This window comes from Spea bombifrons, chromosome 1 (assembly GCF_027358695.1).
Source record: "Spea bombifrons isolate aSpeBom1 chromosome 1, aSpeBom1.2.pri, whole genome shotgun sequence".
Lineage (NCBI taxonomy): Eukaryota > Metazoa > Chordata > Amphibia > Anura > Pelobatidae > Spea > Spea bombifrons.
The window spans coordinates 73,546,542-73,573,568 of NC_071087.1; the positions used below are offsets into that span (position 1 = coordinate 73,546,542).

The 27,027-nt window shown below is 41.0% G+C and overlaps 1 protein-coding gene across 5 annotated transcripts in view; it reads right to left on the reverse strand.

The window, feature by feature from the left end:
• Window positions 1-457: 457 nt before the first annotated feature.
• KDM4B (lysine demethylase 4B) overlaps window positions 458-27,027 on the reverse strand; it is a 124,459-nt gene continuing 97,889 nt past the window's right edge. For 4 of the 5 annotated variants that reach the window (XM_053463557.1, XM_053463581.1, XM_053463566.1 and 1 more), the window contains 10 exons: window positions 22,142-22,320; window positions 21,823-22,015; window positions 21,636-21,712; window positions 21,446-21,501; window positions 17,332-17,440; window positions 15,335-15,520; window positions 14,981-15,145; window positions 14,730-14,849; window positions 14,480-14,572; window positions 458-1,657 (listed from right to left, as the gene is read on the reverse strand). In XM_053463557.1, coding sequence (XP_053319532.1) covers window positions 1,547-1,657; window positions 14,480-14,572; window positions 14,730-14,849; window positions 14,981-15,145; window positions 15,335-15,520; window positions 17,332-17,440; window positions 21,446-21,501; window positions 21,636-21,712; window positions 21,823-22,015; window positions 22,142-22,320 — 1,289 coding nt within the window. In that variant the 3' untranslated portion in view covers window positions 458-1,546. Of the gene's footprint in view, window positions 1,658-4,180; window positions 4,336-14,479; window positions 14,573-14,729; window positions 14,850-14,980; window positions 15,146-15,334; window positions 15,521-17,331; window positions 17,441-21,445; window positions 21,502-21,635; window positions 21,713-21,822; window positions 22,016-22,141; window positions 22,321-27,027 lie in introns of those variants that run through there. The other variant, XM_053463574.1, reaches the window with a different exon arrangement.

Here is a 27,027-nt window from a genome sequence, read left to right on the forward strand (position 1 = left end):
ATGGTCGGTCCTCGCACATGTTCACTTCATCAAATCTGGCACTCTTCGAAAAAAGTTTGGACATGCCTGCCTTAAGGTAAATGCTTTTTTTCCCCAATACAGGTTGAAGAATGAATAATAAAAGTGGTAAAAAAAAGTGTCTATAGCTTCTTTGGTGGAACTGTATGGGACACTAAACTGCCCCTTTCATCTTAAATACTTAAATTTCACCTTTATTGTTACTTATTATTTCATGAGTATTCATATATAAAAACCCAGCAACTCTTATAAATAGGAAACATCATTATCCCTAGTCTAACTGCACGACTTACCATAAACTCTAGAATTTTTTTTTAACCATGTTCAATGATTTCAGGTCAAATCTATAAACTTTACTTCCGACTTACTACTGAGATCTGCTAAATCAGAGTACAGAACAGAACCTGTTGTAAAATTCTATAAAATGAATAATCCAATATGTTGTCACACACATTTATATCAACATTAAACATCTGTCATTTAACAGAAGAGACTTTCAGACTGGGACACAATATGAGACAGACAATTCCAAGAAAAAAAAAGTAGTTTCATGTTTTGGCTCTGTACATCATGAAAATCGAACACACAATGAGGAAACATGCTGCTGACTGTACAACTCCAAAGGAAAACATCTTACACATACACATCAAAATAGTCAGAAGGGCAGGCCCATCGCATCAAATCTTATTAAAACAGAGATCCAAACACATGCAGAATTAGACCAAATCCAGCACAGACCCTACAGCCAAATAACACTCAATATCCTTTACAACCAGGAGCAGCATTTGGTTATGTACAAATTATTATGATAATCTTATGATACCACATGGTTTAAGCCAAATTCTGCCCCAATCCCCACAAATAATAATAAAAAAATACTGGAATGTCATAGTCAAGGTTTTCCTAGTGTGGAAACACTGTTTCCCACCAGAATATTTTATTGCACCTAAGCAAAAAGCACTGGGGCAATTACTGAAAAGAGATCTGGGGCAGAACCAGTAGAAAAGAGAGGGTAATTAGAGAAAGGAGGAGCTGCATTGGAGTAAAAGGATCTGAGAAACAGTAGCAAATTCCCCAGACAATATTATCCTTCACATTGCAAACTATCAATTACAAATAAAAATATACATATATAAAAATAATAAATAAAATGATTGCTGCTCTGACTCCTGACTTTTGCGTACGTATACAAAATGCGCCATTGTTTAAAATTGATAATTTATAAAATTTGAAGGATTATTCGCTCAAATTTTCGTTAGCAAGTACTAGAAATATTTCTTGCAAGGTTTTGAAAGCTAAAAGGATATTAAGGGCAGTTACAAGTTAGCACCTCGAATGTAACTGACCATATCTGTATGTGTCATGGATACAAAACCATGAAACCGATCCAGTTTATACTTTCATGATCAGGCTTTTGAAGTCCAACCCAGAGAAAGACATTTTATGTTATTTGTCCACTTCTTATTTGGAGATGCCTGTCCGTTAAATCAGATGGGTTGGGTTCTGTTTAATAGGCTTTTTTATGTCATCAAACACACTTTTTTGAATGTTCTTCAGGTCTGTTGGGACTTGTTACTCGTGGACGTTTAGCTGTCTCTTCATTTTCTGTGCCATCCGTGGGAGTCCCAGTGCTGAGAGACTGAAAGATAAATTAACCATAGATAGATGAAAGAGCAATCACATACAACTCCCAATTATATAAACAAATATACACAATATTTTCCTAAAAGAAACAGGTCCCACAAACATTTTATAATGTCCTATTCCAAATAACTTCATATCATTATAAACAAATCAAAAATGGTTTTTTTAATATATAAAACAATTCCTAAATATATACATACATATACTGTACACTATACCTATCTCTATCTCTGTGTATTCCATTTATGTAGTATTAATGTTTTCCTTACCATTTGAGGACAACATCACTTAGAAAGGGTTCTGCCTCCAAAAGGTAGGGACAGGGAAATAAAAAAGGCCCTCCCCTATCTACTTGATGTTTTTTGCCACACCATATGTACCAAAACCATCTTGTTACCTGTGGCAAAAGAGAAATTCTCCCTCTAGGGTTGGTTTGTCTGTTGGGTGCTTAGCAGCAACCAACACAATGATCATGCTGCCTGGACCATGCCCTTGGTTGATTCAGCCAAATCACATCCTGCTCTGTGCCACAATATACAACCCCCAGTAACTAGATGCCATTAACAGGTTTTTGCAATTTTATATTGTGCCCTTTTATGTACACCATTAATCCCTTTGTGGCCGGATTTGGGAATTTTGTACCCTTCATGACAGCTGTTTAAACATTTCTACTGTGTGTGTCTTTAGATGTATGACACCATGTGTCTTTAGATGGGTTTTTTCTGGGCCAAGGGTTTTTGTTTTTTTATAGATACCATTAGTTAGATCATTATCTTTTACTCATCTACAAATGCCAATGAAAAAACCTGCTAGATAGCATTTGTTCCTGTTTTTTTTTTAAAGTTATAGGGCACAAAGTTCAAGTAGTGTATTGCTATTTCAAAACCTATTTTTTAAACCCCTCCACATGTACAATTCTTTCAAAATTAGAGAATCTAGGGTATTCAACTTGAAGTATTTTTGACACTTTTCATGAAACAATTTTATCACCAAAGGTAATTTTTGGGTGATTTTTTTCCACACAGATTGCAATTCAAGTATACATTTAAATGGTTATTAAGAAAACAACACCCAAATATATGTCCTGCAATATTAATTAAATGTCATTATTTTATTTCTTTAAGTATAGAAATGATATGAATATTTTTTGTAATAAAATACCAGGGATGTAACCAGAAACCACATGGCCTCAGTGTGAAAATTTCACCGCCTCCCCACTTCAAAAAGCAACATGTCCCGCAGTGCCACCTCTTCCCCCAAACTGCCTGTGAGCGCCACCTTTGTCCCTTAAGCAGCTTATCAGTGCCATCCTAACCCCCAAATGTCTGCGCCACCAGTGCCCCCTCCTCCATAATTTACTCTGATACACATATGTAAACACTTACACATACACATTCATTCTAAACATACATAGACATCCATACCAACATACCTTTAAACATACACATTCATGCTCACATAGATGCAGACATATATATCATCCTGACAGCCAGCAACACTCGAGTGATGGAAGCGATCATCGATCGCTTCTGAAACTCTTGCCAGGAGAAGAGTAGCACCATATTTCAAAGGAATGCTTTCTTTCAATATGAGCAGTGTGATTGCTCTGGAGAGCAATTACATGGCATCCCTAATTTTTTTTTAGTGTTGATGAATAATTGGAGCAACACCAGTTGAACAAAGAAAGGGATTGTTGATCTTTTCTAAACTCATTTCAGCGCCAGGCATGTCAATTGTCACTAACATTATGCTTTTTGGAGATTACGATGAAGGAAGTGACATTTGTTTGATAGCAGCTGTCTGCCTGGTATGTGTCTTATTTTGCCTTTTTTATTGTAGACTAAGAAGATTATTAAAGAAGAAGAATTCCAAGCGGTACAATCATACTTTATCACCACAATTCCTCTAACATTAAGTAATTCCAGTCAATACATTTGCACTCCAAGCTGTAAATTTAACAACTGCACCTTACATGCAATCTACAGCTTTGTCATACACCATTATTTGTTCATAAGGCTTATTATGTGAAAACTCACCCATAAAATGTACAGTATCTATCATTAAACTAGAAAGTTTATTATACCCATAAAACATATGATAAAAGTTACTCACCCCATAAAAGAACGGACAAAATTAGTAACGCCCATATTTTGTATATGCGTTAAAGACAAACAAAGTTGGTATAATGTAATTTGCTCACACACTTTATGAATTAGACAACTGCACTTGTTGGTGTTTCTAATGTATACCCATTGTGTATGTGTATTTAAAAGACTTTACTTGATTTTTTGCATATCTAATTATACACGTCGATTAGTTCAGAAAATAAATGACTAATCATGAGCTTGTTGGTCATCCCATTCCAAAACCATGTGTATTAATACGGCATTGTCCCTGTTCTGTCCCCACATGAAGGCGAATGAAGGTGTAACTGGTAGTGGCTGCGTGGCTTTCCTACCTTCGTGTCCAAACAGTGGAGCAGAAGCTCAAGTTAGACGGATACACGTAGACACGGTGATTTGAATCAATGTGGGTTTATTTGACCCAAGTACAGAGACAAACAATGATATAATACTGAAATGACCTTGGTGTTGTCTGATGATATCTCCAGTCACACAGCAAGCAGATCTCTCAAAACTGCAGGGTTGCAGGAAGTGATATGGACCCAGGCTCCTAAAAACACGCCCAGAAAAGGAAAGCTTTATTAACAAGAGCAGAGGCGTGCAGCATACGAATTCTGGCCAGCAGATGGCAGCAAAACAATACATAGAAACAACATGGTGATGGAAGAACTGATAATATGGTGGACAGTTAAATAAATACGAGAACAGTACAGAGGACAGCACACTCCCCGTCTGAAATTCCCTGAGGGAATTTCACTATGACTAATGTCCAAAGAATATATGGAACAAACATGTTAGAATATAACAGGAAAACTTTACAACATAGTCCTGTTTCAAACTTGGAATGGAGAAGATCCACGAAATTCAAGTTCAGTTCTGTTCATCCTGCAGGGATGTTCTCGATGGGTAGTATCAGAATAAGTTCATTAATTGGCCTTGCAAACGTTTTAGGCTCACCCTTTCTGAAGATATTCAACTCCACCTTCCGGACTTCTGCCATCTTTGCTAGGAAAAACCTTTGTAATAAGTCCCATAGGCCAGTGAATCCGTTCAGTTTGTTGCTCCTTCATCATCAACACGAGGTCTCCTTCTTTCAAGTTTGGTTTGTGGTGTTGCCATTTTCTTCTTCCTTGAAAAATCACAAGATACTCCTTTCGCCACCTGTTCCAGAAGTAATCCGCTAGTTATTGTACACGTTTCCATTGTTTCTGGTAGATGTTCGCATGGGTAAATTCTCTACTAGGTATTAGCGTATTCTCAGTTTTTTGGGTAAGGAGAATAGCCGGAGTCAGTACGGTTGGAGTTTCAGGATCCATAGACACTGGCACAAGTGGTCTTGAATTGATTATGGCTGAAACTTCAGCGAGAAGGGTGACTAGGGTCTCATGTGTGTGAGTCTTGAAGAGTTTACATCCATTAACATAGAATTCAAGATGCTGCCTGAGATCCCGATCATTCTCTCCCAGGAGCCCCCATGTGGGAACTATGAGGAGGATTGAAAATTCAAGTGCAACCTTTCTCTGCCAACTGATCTTGAATGGGCTTGGTATCGATGTTCAGTTCTTTACTTGCTCCGATGAAGTTGCCTCCGCGGTCAGACCTCAACTGTTTCGCTGGTCCTCTAATTGCGAAGAACCGTATTAAGGCATTAATAAGGCTGGATGTGTCCATGGATTCTATCACCTCTATGTGAACGGCACACACACTCACGCAAGTGAATAGTACAGCCCAACGCTTACTGTTTGCGTGACCGCCGCAGGTCCTGCGTGCAAACACCATCCATGGCCCAAAAACGCCTAGGCCAACGTAGGTGAAAGGTGGCTCTGTACATAGTCTATCCACAGGCAAGTCAGCCATTTGTTGGTGTAGTTGATTTCCTCTTGCTTTATTTGGGCCACACACTCCGGACCTGTAAGCCAAGAAGAGTTAGTAAAGGAACCTATAGACATCGCCCTAGTGGCGTAGTCTGCTGGATTAAAGTTGGATGGCACATAGTGCCATTGTTCGGGTTTTGAAGACCTCCTGATTCTCTCTATGCGGTTACTGACGTACACATAAAATCGTTTAGTCCGATTATAAATGTAACCTAAAACGACCTTACTGTCTGTGTAATACTGGACCTCTTCTATGTCGACACCCAGTTCTTGTTGTATGAAGTCTGCAAAATCCACTGCTAACACAGTCCCACAGAGTTCAAGTCTGGGAATAGTATGATCAGGCTTGGGAGCCAATTCAGCCTTACCAAAGACAAATCCGACGTGACTGATTGTTGGGTTCTGTCACCTTCAGATAGGCAACCGCTGCTATGGCTTCCGTGGAGGCGCCTGAGAACACGTGGAGTTCTTTCTTTATGCTAGAGGTAGATGAAGTTTTGACATAGCATCTCGGGATGTGGATCTCATCCAAGGCACACAAACATTGTTTCCAGTCTTTCCATTTTTGCTCTTTATCAGAAGGAAGCGGGGTATCCCAATCCGGTTTCAGAAAGCTGTCTCAGTAGGGATCTACCTTGTATGGTGATGGGCGCTACAAATCCCAGCGGATCAAATAGGCTATTCACCACTGATAGGACACCATGTTTTGTGAATGGCTTGTCTGCACAACTTATTTGAAAACCGGAGGGGTCGGCCAAGAGATCCCACCTGAGGCCCAAGCTCCTCTGCACATGTGGACTGTCCAGTCCCAGGTTAATGTCCTTGAATCCAGGTGCATGATCACCTGACTCGAAGGCTCTCATTACTGCCAGGCTGTTTGAAGCAATTTTGTGTAGTCTAAGTTTAGCTTGGTACAACATTCTTTGAGTCCTCTTGAGCAGACTGATAGCCGCTTCTTCAGTCGGTAGTTATTTGAGTCCGTCATCTACGTAGAAGTCTACAAAGTCTCTCGCGTCTGCACCATACTCGGACTCTCCTTCTAACACAGTTCTCCGAAGGCTGCAGGTTGCTACGGCAGGTGAAGGGCTGTTTCCAAATACGTGCACCCTCATTCGATACTCCAATATCTTTGCGTTGGTGTCATTGTCCTTGTACCAAAGAAACCTGAGGAAATTCCGGTTGTCCTCTCTGACTACGAAACAGTGGAACATCTGTTCAATGTCGGCAGTGATGGCAACAGGCTCTTTCCTGAACCTCATCAGCAATCCTAGTAAGTTATTTGTCAGATTGGGACCTATGAGAAGAACATAATGTAGAGATACACCTTGATGTTTGGCGCTTGAATCGAAAACAACCCTAATTTGATTAGGTTTTGTGTCTTGGTTGTGTGAAAGACAAACAAGGGAGAAATGATGTCAGGTGGCTGTATGAGGTCTGGAGACTTCTCTTTCACCTCATAGTGACGAGGACACGGCTTAATGCAAATTGCTCGTCCATCTCCACGTGCGTAAGTCTTGAAGGAGTCAATTCCTGGTTGATCTAAGCATACGTTCCCTATGACTACCCATCCCAAGTCCAGTCTCTGGGCGTATGGTGCATAGTCGGGACCATTACATTGTTTACACACCTTGTGTACCCTTAGATTGTCTCTGCCGAGCAGGAGTAGAATCTCGGTGTTGATGTCCATAGGTGGGATAAGGCTGGCTAGGTGCCTTAGGTGTGGTTGGTGAAATGCAGCTTCTGGGGTAGGAATCTCATCCCTATGGTTGGGTATTTGGTTGCATTCGATCAGCGTCGGTTGAGGTATTTCGGTATCCCCATTGATAGGAGAAGCAATTAATCCTTGTGCCCTTCTGCCACTAGTCTCTGTGCGGCCCCGGCAGGTGTTTAAAGTGTAGGGTTCTGATGGTCCTTTGATTCCAAAGGCTTGAAAGAATTTAGGTCCCGCTAGGGACCTGTTACTTTGGTCGTCGATGATGGCATACATTCTTACTGCCTTTTCTGGTTGTCCGTCTGGGTAAACCTTGATTAGGCATAGTCGGCCACAACATTTCTCACTCTGACTCTCCCCACATACTTCCAAGCATGAGCAGGAAACAGCTGTGGCGGTGTTGGCGTGATTCTGGGGCTCCCCGCCATGACTTGGAGCGGGACTAATGGCAACTGCAGCCTGTGAGTCTATGGCGAGTGGGGTTGGGTGCATAGCTGAGGCATGTCTTTCGCTATGACACTCTTCACACTTGATGGCAGATTTACAGTCCTTGGCCATGTGCTTCAATGAAGCGCAGCATCTGAAACATACCCCAAGCTCGGTGAGGACTTTCTTGCGCTCCTGTATGGTTTTGGATCTAAACCCTCTGCATTTGTTCAGTGAATGTGTTTTTTTTAAGAATGGGACATTCACAATTGAAGGACTTGCCTCCTAATGAGGTAGTGTACAGTTTTCCCGTGGGTACTGCAGGTGATGGTAGGTTAGTCTTTCTAACGCTCATGCTGCTCTTTAAGTCTTTGTGTTTATGCATGACACTTTCATACCTTGATGACGTAGCCGAGGCTATAGTGTTGGACTCCAGGAAGTCAAGGCTGGGGTCATTCCTCATCTGGGACTGTTCATCCATGAACCTACAGAAATTAATAAACGGGGGAAAGGTGACGTCATGTGCTCTTTTGTACCTTGAGACTAATGCTGCCCACTTCTCTTGCAGACTGTATGGTAGCTTCACAACAATTGGGTTCACTCCATGCGCTGTATCCAGGTAGCACAGCCCAGTCAAACGAGGGTCTCTTTTGGCTAGCTCCAGTTCCATGAGCAGATCACTTAAGTCCTGAAGCTTATGGACTTCCTTGAGATTGATCTTTGGGATGTTTTGCAGTCTCTGGAACAGGGCCTTCTCTATCGCTTCTGCACTACCAAAGGTACGTTCAAGTCTCTGCCAGACGGCAGCGAGACCTGCTTCTGCTTGTCCCACATAGACAGTTCTGAGGCTCTTGATAAGATTTGTAGAGCCTGGTCCCAACCATTTGATCATGAGGTCAAGTTCTTGCTCTACAGTTAGGTTGAGGTTGGCAATGGTGGCTTTGAAGGTTGCTTTCCAGGCTCTATAGCTTTCTGCACGGTCATCGAACTTTGAAAGACTGTTGTTGATTAGCTCTTTGCTCAACATAAACCTGGCGAACTCAGACATATCAGATTTCTCACTGCTTGTTGCCATGACAACTTGTGATGCCCCTGGGGTGTATGGGGCTGCTTGGCATGAAAGGGTGAGATGCTACCGGGTAGAATGATGTTGCTGCACGGTTGAGCTGTGGTTTAGCCTCTGTAAATTCTGATGACTGCTGCTTGAGCTGTGGCGGTAGGACAGAAAACACCTGATAGCCATCTTGCTGTCATAACTGTCCTTGAGAGGGTACATCCGGGTGACGGTTATTAGCTTGCTCGGGTGCTGTGGGTGGCACTAGCACCGTACGTAAAGCTGGCTTAGAGGATTCAGTGTTGTCGGCTTGTACAGTACTGGAAATAGGTGGTGGCAGGGGTAACTGTTTCAGCACATAGTCACTGGATCGTGCATTTCCTGTGGTGGCGAGCGGACTGGATCAAGACTTTGGCTCAATGCTTGCTCAAGTATTCTTACTTTGGCTAACGCAATTTCCTCATCCATTTCCGATTCAAAAATCTTTATCCGAGCCTCTGCTTCTACCCTCTTGGCCTCTGCCCCTGCCCTCTTGGCCTCTGCTTCTGCAAGAGCTGTTTTCTCAATGAAGTTACGTCTCGCCTTGGATTGTTCTGCATTTATGCAGGCCTCTAGTATTCTGTCACTCATGGCTGAGCTTCTAGAGCGTGATGATCTGTATGACCGAGAGGAATGTTTAAATGAATTTGATCTGTGTGATCTAGTTTCCTGCATATGAGAGATATGGAGTTCCGCTTTATCTTTAACATCCTGCACCATGGCGTCTCTTTCTCTGTCTACTGATTCTGCCTTGCTCAGTTCTGATGGGGCTTCATCGATATTAGAGTCTCTTAGGTTATATACCTTGTGGATAGTCCCTTGTATCTTTCATAAGCTGTGTTCAGCCGTCCAACGGCGACTTGTAAGCTGGCAGCACCACCTGAGGATTTAAGTCCTGACATGACAGAGGAAACCCGTTCCCATTGCTCTTCCAGGTTATCACATAGCTCATCTTTCACGGTGTGATAGTTTTCAATGACCTTTATCGTCCGTTTAAGAGAGTTTCTTGGTCTGCTGGAAGCGTGGGTTTTGCTTCCTGCTCTTCATAATGATCATTATCAGGTTGCATTTGCTTTGTTTTATCACTGGGGAACTGAGCAAGGTCCTTTTCGGCCATTTTGATTTAAGGTGTGCTATCTCTAAGAAAATAAATCTTTGAATTGGGGGCTGAAAATCGCTGCACAGCTCCTATAGGGCACCTGATAAGCTTCCTAAGCTGTTTTGAGTGAATTGCTGGGTTTTGGGAGTTGTGGAGGACTTCCAGGCGAGGGAGTAGATACTGCGGACGCAAATTGATTCCCCTAGGCTTGTCCGGACATGTTCAGTGGCTGGGCAGATTTGCTGCACGTGGGCCTGTTGCTAGGGAGATTCCTGAGTGTGGTACTGGACACTAAGGCAGTTTTTTGACTGTTCTGTCCCCACATGATGGCGAATGAAGGTGTAACTGGTAGTGGCTGTGTGACTTTCCTACCTTCGTGTCCAAGCAGTGGAGCAGACCGGACTGGCAGAAGCTCAGGTTAGACGGATACACGTAGACATGGTGATTTGAATCAATGTGGGTTTATTTGACCCAAGTACAAAGACAAACAATGATATAATACTGAAATGACCTTGGTGTTGTATGATGATATCTTTCCTGAGGCTAACTGCTGGTTAAAAAACTGATGCCTGTGATGAAGGTCCAGTCACACAGCAAGCAGATCCCTCAAAACTGCAGGGTTGCAGCAGGAAGTGACATGGACCCAGGCTCCTAAAAACACACCCAGAAAAGGAAAGCTTTATTAACCCCTTAAGGTCCCTAAACCCATTGAAAACAATGCATTTTGAGCCCGTACATGTACGGGCTTTGTCATTAAGGGGTTAACAAGAGCAGAGGCATGCAGCATACGAATTCTGGCCAGCAGATGGCAGCAAAACAACAATACATAGAAACAACATGGTGATGGAAGAACTGATAATATGGTGGACAGTTAAATAAATATGAGAACTGTACAGAGGACAGCACAGTCCCCAATTGACTGTTATTAAAACCTCCGCTATTTTGTGATTGATTTTGGCGTGTTTGAGAATTTGTGCCCAAAACTGATTTTGGGTGAGAAGGCCTGGTTTGCCATCAGTGTTCTAAATCATCCCAAACGTGTTAAATGAGGTTATGGTCATTCAAGTTTCTTCACACCTGATCAAACCATGTCTTTATAGACCTTTCATTGTGAACAGGACCACAGTCATGTTGGAACTGGTGCCACAAAGTTGGAAGCATAGAATTGTCTAAAATTTCTTTGTATGCTGGAACTAAGGGGACTAAAAAACAGCCCAAGACCATGATTGTCCCGCCCCCCAACCAATGCACTTACAAGGAATATACAAACACAACTTACATGGTATGGTAAAATTACTGTATTTGCTCGATTATAAGACGACCCTGATTATAAGACGACCCCCCAAATCTGAATATTAATTAAGGGAAATTTTTTTTATTTCCTTCTATTTTCCAACCTGCCCCCCAGTTATGCACATCTGCCCCAGAAATGCCTTATACCCCCTATATGCCACTGTGCCCCATGATATGCCTTTTAACCCTCCAAATGCCACTGTGCCCCATGATATGCCTTTTAATCCTATATGCCACTGTGCCCCATGATATGCCTTTTGACCCCCTATTTGCCACTCTGCCTCCAGAAATGCCTTATACCCCGGGGCAGCGGGGCAGCGTGTAGATCCCATGCACTTACACTGCAGCCAGAAGGAGGCGTAGCTAGCAGCGGGGGTTGTCTGCGTCCATCGCACCGGTGCGGGGAACTCTGATCTAGGGCTGAAACAACTAATCGATAAAATCGATAATAATCAATTATGAAAATCGTTGTCAACGATTTTCATTATCGATTAATCGAATCGATTTTTATCGACTATAAAAAGAGGTTTTTTCCAGAGCAAATGCTCTGAAAAACTCCTCTCCTTATATAATCCGACCTCAAACAGATATCGGATTATAACACTAGAATCCAGATCCCCCGCAACGCTGCAGGGGACCTGGATTCCCCTCACTGTCGGCCGGTCTCTCACTTCCGTCTCTCTCCCCCCTCCCATACCCCCCCTGACTCCTCCCCCCTCCCCTACATCACTCTGCCTCTCTCCCGACTCCGTTACTGACAGGCACTTGAACTGCAGCTTCATAGAAGTCTCAGCGTAAGTGAAGGGCAGTAACGGAGGCTGTCTGTGCGCATCGTGCAGACCCCCAGCCGGTGAGGGTCTGCATCGCATTCTATGAAGCTGCAGTGAAAGTGCCTTTCAGTAACGGAGCCGGGTAGAGAGGCAGAGCGGTGTATGGGAGGGGGGAGGAGTCAGAGTGGAGTATGGGAGGGGGGGAGGAGGCAAAGTGATATATGGGAGGGGGAGGAGGCAAAGTGATATATGTGAGGGGGAGGAGGCAAAGTGATGTATGGGAGGGGGAGGAGCCAAAGTGATGTATGGAAGGGGGAGGAGGCAGAGTGGTGCATGGGAGGGTGGAGGAGGCAGAGTGGAGTATGGGAGGGGGAGGAGCCAGAGTGGAGTATGTGAGGGGGAGGAGCCAGAGTGGTGTATGGGGAGGGGGGTGGAGCCAGAGTGGTGTATTGGAGGGGGAGGAGGCAGAGTGGAGTATGGGAGGGGGAGGAGGCAGAGTGGTGTATGGGGAGGAGCCAGAGTGGAGTATGGGAGGGGGAGGAGCCAGAGTGGAGTATGGGAGGGGAGGAGCCAGAGTGGTGTATGGGAGGGGGAGGAGCCAGAGTGGTGTATGGGAGGGGGAGGAGCCAGAGTGGTGTATGGGTGAGTTATAGTGGTGTATGGAAGGGTATTATGAATTTCAGGGCATAAAGGGGGGTTTAAGGCATATCAGGGGGCATAAAACATATCTGGGGGTAAAAGGTATATCAGGGGGCTCAGTGGCATATAGGGGGTATAAGGCATATCAGGGGGGCATAAAACATATCTGGAGGTAAAAGGTATATCAGGGGTCTCAGTTGCATATCACTGGCATATAAGGAGTATAAGGCATTTCAGGCTCACAGTGGCATATCAGGGGGCACAGTGGAATCTGGCACATAAGAGGTATAAGGCATATATGGGGGCAGAGTGGCAATCTGGGGGTCAGATGTGCATAACCAGGGGCAGTTTGGTAAATAAAAAAAATTTAAACAAGGCTTTTTTTCTCATAGTTTTTATTAAATATGAAAAATAGTTAACATATGAATTAATATTTACTAATAACTTTGTATTAAAACCTAGTTTGAGAAACACCATGTTTGGGTTCTTGTAGCTTTTATTATTATGTCAGTAAAATAAGAAGGTGAATAGAGAGAGGCCATTGCAATAAAGAGATGAAAGTGTAAATTGTACGTTTTTTATTACATTATTTTACATTGAAAAAAATTGCATTTTTTATCCGATTAATCGATTAATCTACAAAATAATCGGCCAACTAATCGATTATTAAAATAATCGTTAGTTGCAGCCCTACTCTGATCTCTGACTCTAAAAACATGAGAATATGTATAGTGTCAAGATATTTACATACACCAATTCTCGGTTAAGTTTAGTATGTCTTGAATGCCTGGAGACATAAAGGAAAAATATTTTTACTTGTAAAAGATAATTTCCTTTCCATCTACCTAAACCAGAACACAAATGTCCCCTTTATAATGTTGTTCTGGATCCTTATCTCAGGTGTACCACCTTAAGAAAAATGAAAGGAAAACAAACTAATAGTGATCATTAACTTTGTATCTTTAGTAAGGTTTTTACGTTAACATTTCAGACAAATTTTACTAATTTCTCATGTCCATATATTGTGTTACATGCAGTATATTAACCCCTTCAGTCCCCTATGGACATACCGGTATGTCCAAAAAACGCATCCCAAGAATCCCCTATGGATGTACCGGTACGTCCTGCCCTTCTTGCAGCGGCAGGGACACATCCCTGCCACTGCATGGGAGATTAGGCTGAACTCCCCCCCCCTGACAGCAGAAGCCGATCGCGCGATCACTGCTGACGTCACCCTGCAGGGATATCCGGTTGCTCTGATGAGGCACAGACACTGTGATCTCTATGCAAGTCTGTGGGGACTTGCACAGAGATCACAGTGTGAACGGTGCAGAGGGATTGCTGGGAGGAGAATGAGAAACCATGTTTCTCACCCGCCTCCCGCGCTGAAAAACAAAACGGAGAAAAAAAAAAACGATAGTGATTTAAAAAAATTAATAAATAAATAAATCACTAAAATAATACAATAAATAATAATTAAAAAAAAAAAAAACAATAAAGTGAGCTAAGTGAGGTCACTGTGACATGTTCAAGAGGTCCCTAAGAGGACCTCTAACCATTTAAAAAAAATGTTTTACTAAATTTCTCACTCTAAATTTTCAGCTAACAATCTAACTATGGTATCAAAAGAAAGCTCTATCTCTCCTTGAAAAAAAAATATAGTTTACACGGGTACACTATTCGCAGGAAAAGACAATAATCGCTGAACCGACAGAGCAAAAATGGCAAAAACCCCTGGGATTGAAGGGGTTAAACACCTGCAGATTATAACAATTGAATCTTCACTCACCAGGCGACACCTTACTCGTTTGGGCAATGGCTCTCCAAGTGTAAAGATCTCATTACGCTTAACCAATAACTGAGAGGCATCCTCAAATTCCACCTACAGAGAACATAATATAAACATAATAGATATATATAAATAAATTAAAAAACTACTGAAAAGATCGTACATTTTTGTGATAATCCAATGTACTGTATTCTTTAATGGGTACTTGATATTTGTATCTATTCCATTCTACTGGCTTGTCTATCATCACCTGATACACTTGGTTGACATTAGCTGAGATGAATTTGGCTTTATATATATTTCCATCTGTCCATCTCATCTCCACTACTTGGCCTTCTGCTGGGGGCCCAACCACGAGACAATCTCTGCTCTAAGAAGCAAACAGAAGGACAGAGGATTATACAAAAAGAAAAGTAAAGAGCAGTGGTAAGAGGTGCTAGAGCAGTCAGGGAAAGTAGTAGTATCTACAGTTTACCAAGGGTATTTTCTGACATTCCTTACCATGACATCTTCTGGATAAACATTATCACTGTATGATCCATCATGAAAGTTGACTTCATAGAAAATCTGAGTGGCTGATCCAATCACCTGACATCTGTAGTACAAGCCATTCATATTTCTGCTTATAACAGTCTGACCAATTCTGATTTCACGGGAACCAGAATTCTGTAAAACAGGGTAAGGGGGAGAGACATTAGAAAACTAAAAACAGTGTCAGAAGAAACAACAATAAAACAGATGCATAGAAAGAAAATTAACATAAGTTAAAAGGAGTGAAAACAACAAGTGATCGATGCTTGGGGGAGGGGGGGTGAGAAAATGCAGACATATTAGAACACAGAAGATAAGACTCACACTCTGATTTGTTTGCTTGTGTTTGAAACAGTTGATTGACACAACATAAGGCCAGTCATCTGGTTCCATGGTGATGCCAGCAGCGTGAGCACAGGTCACATGAAAAGAGGTTGAACATCGATCAACAGAACACTGAACACAGGTTCCTACTTTCTTACGGATCTTCCTCCGGCAGTACACACATTTCTGAGTTTTAAGAGATGTAGAACTGTTATGTATATATTTATATACACACAAAGTAACAATGTTGCAGTAATACAAAACACTTAGTCAAATAAAAAAGGTAACAAGAAGCCTTTGGGAAATTTGCCTTTAAAAAGCAGCTCTGACCAAAAAAATAAAAATCCGTATTAGACTAGTGCATTATCATTCCTGCAAACGTTATTTTGAAAGAATGGCAAAACCTCCAATTTTTTTAAGATTTGTTCATTACTATAGATGAGTTATCTCTGCCTCTCACACATTTTCTGGGAGAAGAAGTTATTTTTGCTGGTGTAAGAAAGACCTAATCAAGGTATGATTAGTATTTTTGGTAATATTCCTAGTAAAATTGCAAGTAAAAATTTAAGGGGTTCTGTGCAACTAGAGCTAGCAAAATAAAATATTAGTCTGCAGTACTGTTGTAGGGGCAGCACAAGATTTCCCCAAATTAACAGTGGCCTGAATAGAAAACCAATATTGCAACTAACAACTAACAGGGATCCCATGTGTATGAAGTGTCTCACATCCTTTATCCTCTGTGGACAAGCAAGGATTCTATTGAATCTTGAGGTCCACAGAACCACTTTGATTTTTACTTCTTGAACCCCTTAATAACAAGATTTTCTTACTCGTAGTACATTTTGGGACTAGCTTTTTTAAGATTTTTCAGTGTTGCTGTTTAGCTGTAATTTTCTTCTTTCTCATTTCGTGCTCCCACATATATTATATAGTTTTTTTCAGGACAAACAGGGCTTTCTTTAGATACCATTATTTTTATCATATCTAATTTACTATAAAAAAAATGATAAAATGTAGTCATTTTTTGTTTAAAAATGACCTTTTCTCACTTTTTTTTTTTAAAAAAAACTAAAAGGCCCTTTTTGAGAGATGTGCATTTTTCAAATTGGAATTATTTCTTTAAAGCGCATCGCTTTAAAGAAAAGCAAATTACAGCATCAATATAAAATATAGGTGTAAAATGTGGTTACGTATGTGTGTGTACATATATTACATATTTTATATATATATATATATATATATATAGAGAGAGAGAGAGAGAGAGAGAGAGAGAGAGAGAGAGAGAGCATACATATGTCAAACGACATAAATAAAAAAACAATAAAGTGAGCTAAGTGATGTCATTGTGACATCACTGGCATTAATAACATGTTCAAGAGGTCCCTATATATAAAAAATAAAAAAAAATATAAAAAACAAAAAAAGAAAAAAAAACCCTTACATCCCATTGCCCTAACACAACATCTAAAAAGTATAACCCTCCTGCCCCCGTTCACAACCCCCAAACCCGTTAAGCCATAAGCATAAAAATTCTACGAATAATGTACACCTTAACGTACACCCTATAAGTGCTGTAAGTGCTGGGAAAGTATGAAAATTCTATATAAATTAGGTATTTCTGAAATCAGGACACCTGAATTGATAAACTTGTAGGGGATTTTCCATCACTTTACCTAAGTTTGTGAGGATTCAGAGGGAAAATGTATAAAAAAATTAGTTTTTTTTCTAATTTTCACTAGTTTTAACTAAATTTCTAATCCTAAATTTTCAGCTAATCATCTAACTATGGTATCAAAAGAAAGCTATATCTCTCCTTGAAAAACAATATATAGTTTACATGGGTACACTGTTCGCATGAAAAGGGGAATAATCGCTGAACCGACATACTACAAAAATGGCTAAATTGTTCCGGGACTTGAGGTATCAAAAACCCCTAAGACTGAAGGGGTTAAGGGATCCTCAATTCACCTTTAGACTAATCCCCCACTTTTGCTCACCAGGTTGCATCTTTCCTCAGGAATAGCAGTGACATCCACCGGATGACGTTCTATTGGACTAGGAAAACGAGCCTCTGGAACAGCAACTGCACAGACAATGTGCACCCACCTTAGAAATAATGTATATAACAGACATTATAATAGTGGAAGTTGGATGTTAGAGAGGAAAAAAAACAGAAAGGAGGATAATAACTTCGGCAACATAATGTGTGAGGAAACGTATGTGTAAGGATGAGTGGGTTTATATCAAAACTGAAAATATAAGATTGCCTTCAAATTCACAGTATTTATTACAATTATTTCTATGGGTGTTGTCCTTTCAAAGTTGTGATCCTTTTAACTTGGTAGATTTTGGAAACTGAGGCAACAAACACATATCTGCTGACATACTACTGCATAAAAAGGCAATGATGATTTTCTGGAAGGGGGAGGAAGAAATCAGTGGAGCATACTATGCTTTGTTTAACCACGCTTAAGACCAGAGGTTTTTCCACCCCAGTAACTAAAGCCTTCATGCCATTTTACTTTGTTTGTTACAATCACTATTTCCCCTTTATGATTAACCCCATAGTGTACCCGCAGAATTTTAAAATTGTTTTTCTTTTCTTTCTTCAAGCTCTGCTTTCATGACAAAAGGTCTCATGGTAATCTGCCCTATGGGTAACAGTCACCCCCATATTTCACTTCTTTAAGCTGGGGAGTTTATATGATAAAAAAGGTCAGTTCAAGGATGCTGATCAAGAGAAGTATCTGTTGCATCATCCAGTTATCTGGAGCTTTTGGCAGTCTGGAAAGCCTTTAAGCACCGGCAAGACCAGGTTTGGGGAAAATGCGTACAATATATCAACTCTTGCTCATCTGAACAACCAGGGAGACACAAGCAGCACAAGAAGCCTAAGAAGCATCCCGCATTTTTCATTGGGCAGAAATGTTTCTGGAAAAACGTACAGCAGTCTACAGTTAAGGAAGAGAGAACGACAAAGCACGCTTTTTAAGCTGTCATTCTATTTTGTCCAGACAAGCGTCTATGCAGACATATACCATTTGATTTGTTGGGGTCAACCATATATGATCTGATGGTTACAAAGATTAACATGAAGCTTCCGGATCTGTGGTTTGCTTGGAACTTCCATCTGTCTTAAATTTTACCTCCTGTTCCTCACTTGCCTATGGTTCTTAAAATCAGAATAGAAGGTAGCGGTAACACTGAACCCTGAACTGGCCTTGAAGAGTACGGAGTTTGTGAGGATGTCTGTGGTGTCTCCTTTTCCTCTGCCCCTGCACACACACCTACTGTGGTAACTCCAGATCCAGCAAGCCTGACGTTGGAGGCATGGTTTTTGAAAAGGAGCTTTTAATCTAGATATGCCTTTCTGAGCTGGTTTTGGATACCCTTGTTAATTGTTGCAAGAAGATAATATCTTTAAGAAGGTATGGAAATGTTTTTCTTCATGGTGCTTGGCAAGAAGAAAAAATGTTGTCCTTGGATTCCAGATTATCTGGACTTCCTGCATGAAGGCCTCCCAAACAAATTATGCCTTGCTTCTCTTAAAGTCCAACTGTTGGGTCTTACTGGATTGGAAGTTGTCAGAGCATAAATGGCCTTTCGTATCCTGACATTCGAGATAGTCTTCTTGATTGCCATGACATCAGCCAGAAGGTTGGGGGAGCATTTTTTTATATATCCCTATATATATTAACCTACGCTTTGCCCTAGACCTTCTTCTGACTTAAGAAAGCTTCATACTTTGGGTAGCGAAGGAAACACTTTATCTGAGTTGAACTGCAGAAAGGAATCAAGCGAAGACAATTTGGTTAATTCTTCAGCTCTTCTCCAGGTCTTACAGTGGGCCGTAAATGGGGCCGTAAATGGGAGACTGCAGCAACAAACCTCAGATCTGGACCTTTGGTGTACAGGATATAATCCCTGGTCAAAATTTAATTGAAGGAAGGTAAGAACTCAGTAGAAGACAAAAGAGAAATATGTCTTGTGCAGTATGGGGAAAAAAGACTCTTTAAATCTCCCCATACTTCAGGAGAAGTAGAAATCTTTTGGCCGTGTAAAAGCTTCTTCACCACTTGAGCAGAAAGTGCCCCACTCCTCCATTATCTCCTTTCCATTTCTATGCTTATATTAAGCATTGCAGGATTTGGATTAGTTGGTCCTGATGTACAGTTTCAGTGTAAAGTGGGGCCGGATTAACATAATCTGCTGTGTGGTTAAGAGTCCCTGTGATAAGAATTGCTAAAAAAACTGGGCTAAAACATGTCCGACATGAGCTCCCCAGCCTGTTAAATTTTCATCTGTGATGATCTTTATCCAACTGAGAATGTAACAAGACCACCAAGGAAACGGTGGCTGGGCTACCCTGTTCAAGGACAAAAGGGAGCTCTATAGAGGTCAAATGTGCACCACTGGAGGAAGTTGTAAGACCCAAGATGGTCATTTTGAGACAAAGGAGCAAGCACATTATTCCCTCCTCAAAAAAATCAAATCCTTTGTGCTGGAGCTAGAGATGAGTCCTGGCAATTGATACTCAAGCCAAATCTCTGCAGGAGCAGCAGGGTATGGGACAAAACTCCTGAGTTTGCCCTGACCAACCAGTCTTCTAAGCAGGGAATGACTGTGATCCCTTCTTGCCTTAAAAAACAAAAACAAAATCTGCAACCATTACCACAAGTTTCGTTAAAATATGAGGATGACAAAGCCTGAAACTGCAGATGTAGGAGCTTATTGCCATCCTTAAAAGTATGTAATGTCTTAGACAGATGGGCACATGGAGATAAGCATCCCTGAGATCTAAGGAGAACATGAAGGCTCCAGGGGATAAGACTTCCAGGGTCGATTTTAACGTATCTATTTTAAAGGGAACAGGGGAGATAAACCTGTTGAGGTATCTTAATATAATCAAATGAGAACCTCATAATAAACGTGGGGTCATAAATGGTCTTTTTACACTCTAGGTAAGAGGTTTAGTCTTCTCTGGGCATTATCTTGAAAAAAATGAATAATAATAAAACTGGAGCCTTAAACTGGATATAAAAAGTTCCTTACATGGCCATAGGTGGGTAAAAAAAACAAGATTTTCCAAACACAGGAGACTGTTAAACACCAGTAGAGCCAAGAATCAGTACTTCCATTAGCTTTAAATAACGTAAACACCAAAAAAACGTCCCTCATTGCTAAGTAACAGAATAGGCCCCTCTACCCACCCCATTTGGGACCTACAGTTAACAAGTGAACAATGGCCTAAATGCTTCCAGAAGACCAAAACGTCCAAGTACGAAGATATATCCAAAAATTAGAAAAGAGAGGTAACCCAGCATTCCTTCACACATCACCAAGGGTTTTACTATAGGGAAAAGGAAGAGGAAAGTAAGCCCACCTTAGGGGCTTAGAAAAATAAAACAAGCCACCTGCTTATCATGGATAGGGCAGAAAAAAAATACAAGGTAACAAGGGGAGGTGTCATTTTAAATGTTCAATACCCAAGAAACTCTGTCTCCTCCCTCTTTTTTACATTAATGTGTTTTGCATGGCGTGCTTTATCATAAAGTATATTCTTTCATTTGCCTGTGAAGAGTTCTTCTGGCTGGCTTTATTATATCTTAATTTTATGCTACACTGATTTGTTTTATGGAACAACAGACCGGAATACATTTTATATATATTTCTACATCTGAGCCTCATTCTCTTTGGAACAATAAGTGGCCTTTAATAAATCACCAGGGGGTGGGGGGACCCAATATGTGAAAGCTGAAATGTCGGTTTCTGGCGAGTAGGTATGTTTAACTAATGGCTGAATGGTGGTTAACTAATGCATTTTGCCACAGCTCCCTATAATTTACCTCCAGATTGTTTGCCACTTTCTAAAGGGCACCAGTGATGCACCATACCGAAAGTCAGGGTTACATTTTCCATCAATTTTCTGTCATTGCAGTTAAAAGCAAACATAATTTCCCTAGGTGATATACAAAACTAACCATTCAGTTTTAGACAGGTACATATTCTGCTACTGTTCAATTCCTGGGATATGATGTCACATCCCAATGTGGCCTTAGAGGTGAGTCAGGGCTAGGGCAGTGTCCAATGTAAATACATAATTGCTCTCACCTGTTATCTGTTGTGGTCTGCAAAGCTCCTCCTCTGAGGTTACACAAACAGCAGTCCTAAGAGAAACAATTAATAAGACCAAAGAATACTGTACACATTTACCTGAATCACCTCTATTCATATGAACTTTTATCTCTAAAATCTCATTAACATGTAGTAGTTCAACTAATTCTGCCATTCCAGTACTCACTGCAGACCAAGCACCAGCAGAGCAACGTGAACAAGTCCAGTTATCTTTCACCAAATCTGATGGAACACCATAACAGCCTGTGAATTCACCAAAGAAGGAGTAAAAATTGGGTTTAAAATATATGGCAGAATATTTCTGTGGTTAAAGCAGACTAGGCTTAACCTAGATGAACTAATAAGACACTCACTGGCATGGACCTGTACACAGCATTTGGCACAGGACAACAGTGGACTGGTACCATTTTCTGCAATGTAAGTGCTCACTGGCACTTGGTCCATGTTCCCGCCGCTGGAGGTAAAGCACACCTCTGGAATAAGCAGCTTTGTTCTTTGACCACGCTTCGAAACTGGGGCAGAAGAATCTGGTACTGGGGGTGCTGCCTGTGGATACAATAATTTTACATCTTTATACAGAAAGTTGTATTTCCAAAAAAAAAAAATAAGAATACAGACTAAGGCATAGGTGATATGATGCTATGGTAAACTATGTGGATGAGAGAAAATTACCTGATTGTATGGGGAAAAAAGGGAACAGACTGCACAGTATGGTTCTATACGGGCAGCTGCAGCATTGAACTTCCTCTCTGCCTGGAAATTTGGAGGTTTGTTCTTCCAAAGGTGGGACAGCAGAGTAAGCAGTGATTCAGGGTCACTAACATCTTCCTCACCAGAAAAAGGGATAGACTCTGAAATTGTAAAATGATAAAAAGTGAAAAGGCTGGAGAACCACCTTCTATACGATTTACTTTATGTATTAGAGAGAAGAGGCTTTCTCCCCCCGTAGAATGATGGACTTTAAATTGTTTGGTAATGGCCTTATAACCATTCCCAGATTGAAGGACAGCAAGAATTGCTTCTCTATGATCATAGCTGATGTCTTCCCTCATTGGTATTGTTAACACACACCTGAATGCTCCAGACCAGCAAACTGCTAAGATGTCAGCTTTTATAGAAGTGGTCACGCTTACTAATGATCAGGTAATCAAGCGCATTTTATTTCCTACTGAAGCAGTAAGGGTGTACTTAGTTTTTCACAAAAGGCTTCTCCATTTAGGCTTTATTTTTGTTAAATGAATCATGACAGTGTAATATGTTGTGTGTTGCTGTTCATCTCAGTTTGTATTTACCCAATTTTTAGACCTGCTATGAAACAGATGATTGTTATTATGCTCTGATATGTAAAACCGTATGTGACAGGAGGTCCTGTATCCTGACTGGGCACGCCTGGCAGATCATTCGGCGAAGTCCTCTCAGAAGCTAGATAGATAGATAAAGCGAGACTTTCCCATAATGGAGCAGGTGCTGGCGTTGTAGCTGACAGAAATCAAGCTGATGCATCGCTGATACTGTCCTGACAAGGACAGTAAGTGATATCAGCCCAACCCAAGCATCAGACAGAACCAATGTTGAGGTGAGAACAAAGAACACTATTGTTAAAACACACAGTTTTATATCCAAACTATCAGATAAGGAGCTAATCCCATAACCAAACACTACCCTACCTACCCAGACAGCCCGGTGCCACAATCAGGCCACCAAGCACAGCAATGCCCATATAATCCTAAATCGTTGTTTTTGGGGTGATCCCAAGGGAGCGGCGGTGATGATAAGGTCCAAAAAGCAACTTGATACGTGGATGGTTCCCCTCAGTCAACAAAAAGTGGTTAAAAACTGGGGTTCCCAAGGGGGCTCCCTCTCCCAACCACACCTCATCTGAGCCCCACCACATGTTCTATACGTGTGCAAAATAGCGCTCTAGTAGGGCCAGGAGCATCCAAGATATTTACAGTTAAAAGGTCCAGCAAGCTCTCGTGCCGATCATTGCCGACAGTTCCGAAGAATTACGGCTAAGACCTGGTGAGGTACAGGGCAAGGTAAATAAAGATCCAATGGGTCCAGGTGACACAAGGGTGAGATTATACCCATGGCGACAACCAAAACAGGCAAACATAACTGTGCTCTGCAGCCCCTAGTTCTGTGACATTACACCCCCCATGACCCATAGTCCGACAGACCACGCTAGATCCTCAATGGGTCGGCCTGGGGCTGTCTGGGAGTCAGGCTGATTTGCCAGGAAAGTCTATCTGCTTTTCACCGCTCCACCGCAACAATCGCCCGTTATCTCCAGAGACTGTGTTCAGCCAAAGCAAAGGGTTGTGGTCAGTGAGCACTGTGAAGGACTGTCCATAGAGGTATGGCTGGAGTAAGGCAGTTTCACACAGGAGACCACAGGACTTGTCGGGGGAAGCTTCTTTTTGGTCAGGTCAGTCAGGGGCTTAGCTAAAGTCCATATAAAAGGTCTAAACATCCCTGTTAAAATGCCAGGTTCTTGTGATTTTAAAGAATGAGACAAAGAACAATCATGTCAGAACTTTTTCCACTTTTAATGTGACCTTTAACGTGGCCAATTCAATTGCAAAACAAGCTGAAATCTTGGGGGGGGGGCGACTCAATAACCTGGTTGCATAAGTGTGCACACCCTTAAACTAATACTTTGTTTAAACACCTTTTCATTTTATTACAGCAATAAGTTTTCAGCAAAACAGTCCCAAAGCATGATGCTGCCACCACCATGCTTCACTGTGGGTATGGTGTTCTTTGGGTGATATGCAGTGTTGTTTTTGTGCCAAACATACATTTTGGAATTATGGCTAAAAAGTTCAACCTTGGTTTCATCAGACCATAACACATTTTCCCACGTGGTTTTGGGGGACTTAATGTTTGTTTTTGCAAACGTCAGCAGGGCTTGGATGTTTTTCTTTGTAAGAGAACGCTTCCGTCTTGCCCCCTTACCCCAGCTACGCCTACTGTACATTTTTCTGGCTTCACGGTTAGACCCGCATCCCTGATGCGGTCCAACATAACACACAGGTGAACCTGCCTAGCTTGGTCTCTCTGGGTTATTGTCAACTGATCTGCAAGGCGAACACCCCCTACTCCTGGCTGCCCTTCACCTTGCCGGATCCCTGAAAGCTAGGACATACTGCTCTGGAGAGCGGTCACAACCGCCACTGCAAGTGATTTTGACACTCACAAGATGGCGGCGCCCTTATATAAAAAAAAAACCAAACAAAAAACAATCAAGTTGAAAAGAGTTCTCAGGAGTCTCTCCAGACCTGCCTGAGAATCTGGCTCCTCTTGCAGGTTGAATTCCGGTACTGCATTCAACCATGCAAGTCAATGGAGCCCACCTTTCTAATCACAGTGTGATTAGTTAAATAAATAAAAGAAGAAGATAATAGTAAAAAAAAAAAAAAAAAAAAAAAAAAAACAGGAAAATTTAAAAATTATTTCCCACTGATGTCACCATCAGGGGAACTTTCAAATTCCAAAACGATTTAAAAAATAAAATAAAAAAAGGCAAAAAAATAAAATATTTAAATATAAAAAACATTTTTGTGAGCAAGTCCTAAAATTAGCACATTAGCTTAAAACAATTCTCGCATAGAAAGAGTTAAAATACTGAGATATTAAATGCCCATGGGGTGTCTACTTTTAAAAAATATATGATTTGATGGGGTAAATTGAATTGATTTCAACAATTAATACAGGGGAAAGGATGGCCACACATCTAATTTCCATTTAGAAAAATGCACACGTCCCAAATGTGGCCTTTTAGTTCCCCAAAACCCAACAAACACATGCATGTGGGGTATCACTGTACTCAGGAGATGTTGCTGAACACATATTGGTTTGCCGTGTGACAGCGACATATACCAGGAGCTGTAAATTCATAGCTAAAGTAGGTGTGTAGGGAAAAATACACACAAAAAATACTACTGCAAACTTTGAAAAAATGCTGGTGGTAAAATGTGTGCATGCAAAGAGTTAAAAAACCAGCATTTGAAATACCCTGGGGTGTCTAGTTTTCAAAAATATATCGTTTTATTCGTCACACAGAAATGGCCGGGCTCAAAGATGTACCAAATAGAGTGTTATGGAATCAGAATATATCAGCAAGAAACGCTTATTGCTCAGATGAATATATGATGGCTTCGACCAATATAAAGGGTCACACCTCACGCAGAGATGCGGGTGACACAAGTAGCATTGCTTTCAGTTTGACATATATCAACTTCCTCAATTATACGGTTGACCTAAATAATGCTAAGATGATCTTCTATGCACCTGGCTGCCTAACGACGCTATATAATTTGCATATAACAGTTGCTTGCTCTCGGCCCCCACCACGTATAAACTTACACATCTTTCTGCCTCTTTCCGCATAGTTTCAGAATTAACCAATGGGCAGTGGATCACCAAATGGCAAAGTACAACATTGAAAAATGCGCATGCCCCAAATGTGGCCCTTTTGCCCCCAAACAGCCAGGCAAACCCACTCATGTGGGGTTATCACTGTACTCAGGAGATGTTGCTGAACACATATTAGGGTGTTTTATGACCATAACATATACCAGGACCTGTTAATTTATACCTGAAGTAAAATGTGTGTTAAAAAAAAAATGCAAAAAATGACTACCACAAAGGTTGACAAAGACTGGTGGTAGAATTAGTCTTTGAATTAGGTTTGAAATACCCTGGGGTGTCTAGTTTTCGAAAATGTATGATTTTATGGTAAATTGCATTGACCAGCTTCAAAGATACATGAAATGGCACATGGGGGAAAAATTACCAGATTTGGAAAAAATGGTTTTGAAATAGCAAAACGCTACCTGTACTTATTGCCCCATAACGTGCAGAAAAAAACAAAAAAACAAAAACATTGGGTATTTCTAAACTAAGGACGAATAGTAGAATCTATTTAGCAGGCTTTTTCATTTCCTTTTATAGATGAGTAAAATTTTTCAACTAAATTTCTAAATTTTTCACCATATTTTATACTTTTTTTAATAGTAAGTAATATGATACAATCAAAACAACGTCATCTAAAGAAAGCCCTTCTTGTCCTGAAAAAAAACCAATATATAAAACTTGTGTGGGTTCAGTTAACGGGAAAGAAGAAAATTACAGTTTAACAAGAGTAGTGCAGAAATGTTAAAACGTCCTGTGAATATTGATTATGTGCCTTCAGCTTCTCAGCGGATATTTTTATGTTAACCTATGTTGTCCTTTTCTGTGTGACTCTAACCTGTGCAATGAGGTTAAGGGTGGACAGGTGTTTGGCTATTTCTTGCTCCTAGTAAGTTAAGAGAAACTGAAAGTCTATTCAAGGACCACAATGGGGGAGTCAGAAGTGATTGATCATCTCAGCTGCAAACATGGTCTTTGACATAAACTAACCATAATCGGATGAATGGTTTTCTGTATCTTTCTGTATGTATATTTCAGGAGACTGATTATATGCTACGTAGACAGATGTTAGCACGTAGCTGTCTTGTTTGTAAAAGGTATATAAGACATGTGTTGTTTTCATAGAGCGAGAGTAGCCTGGC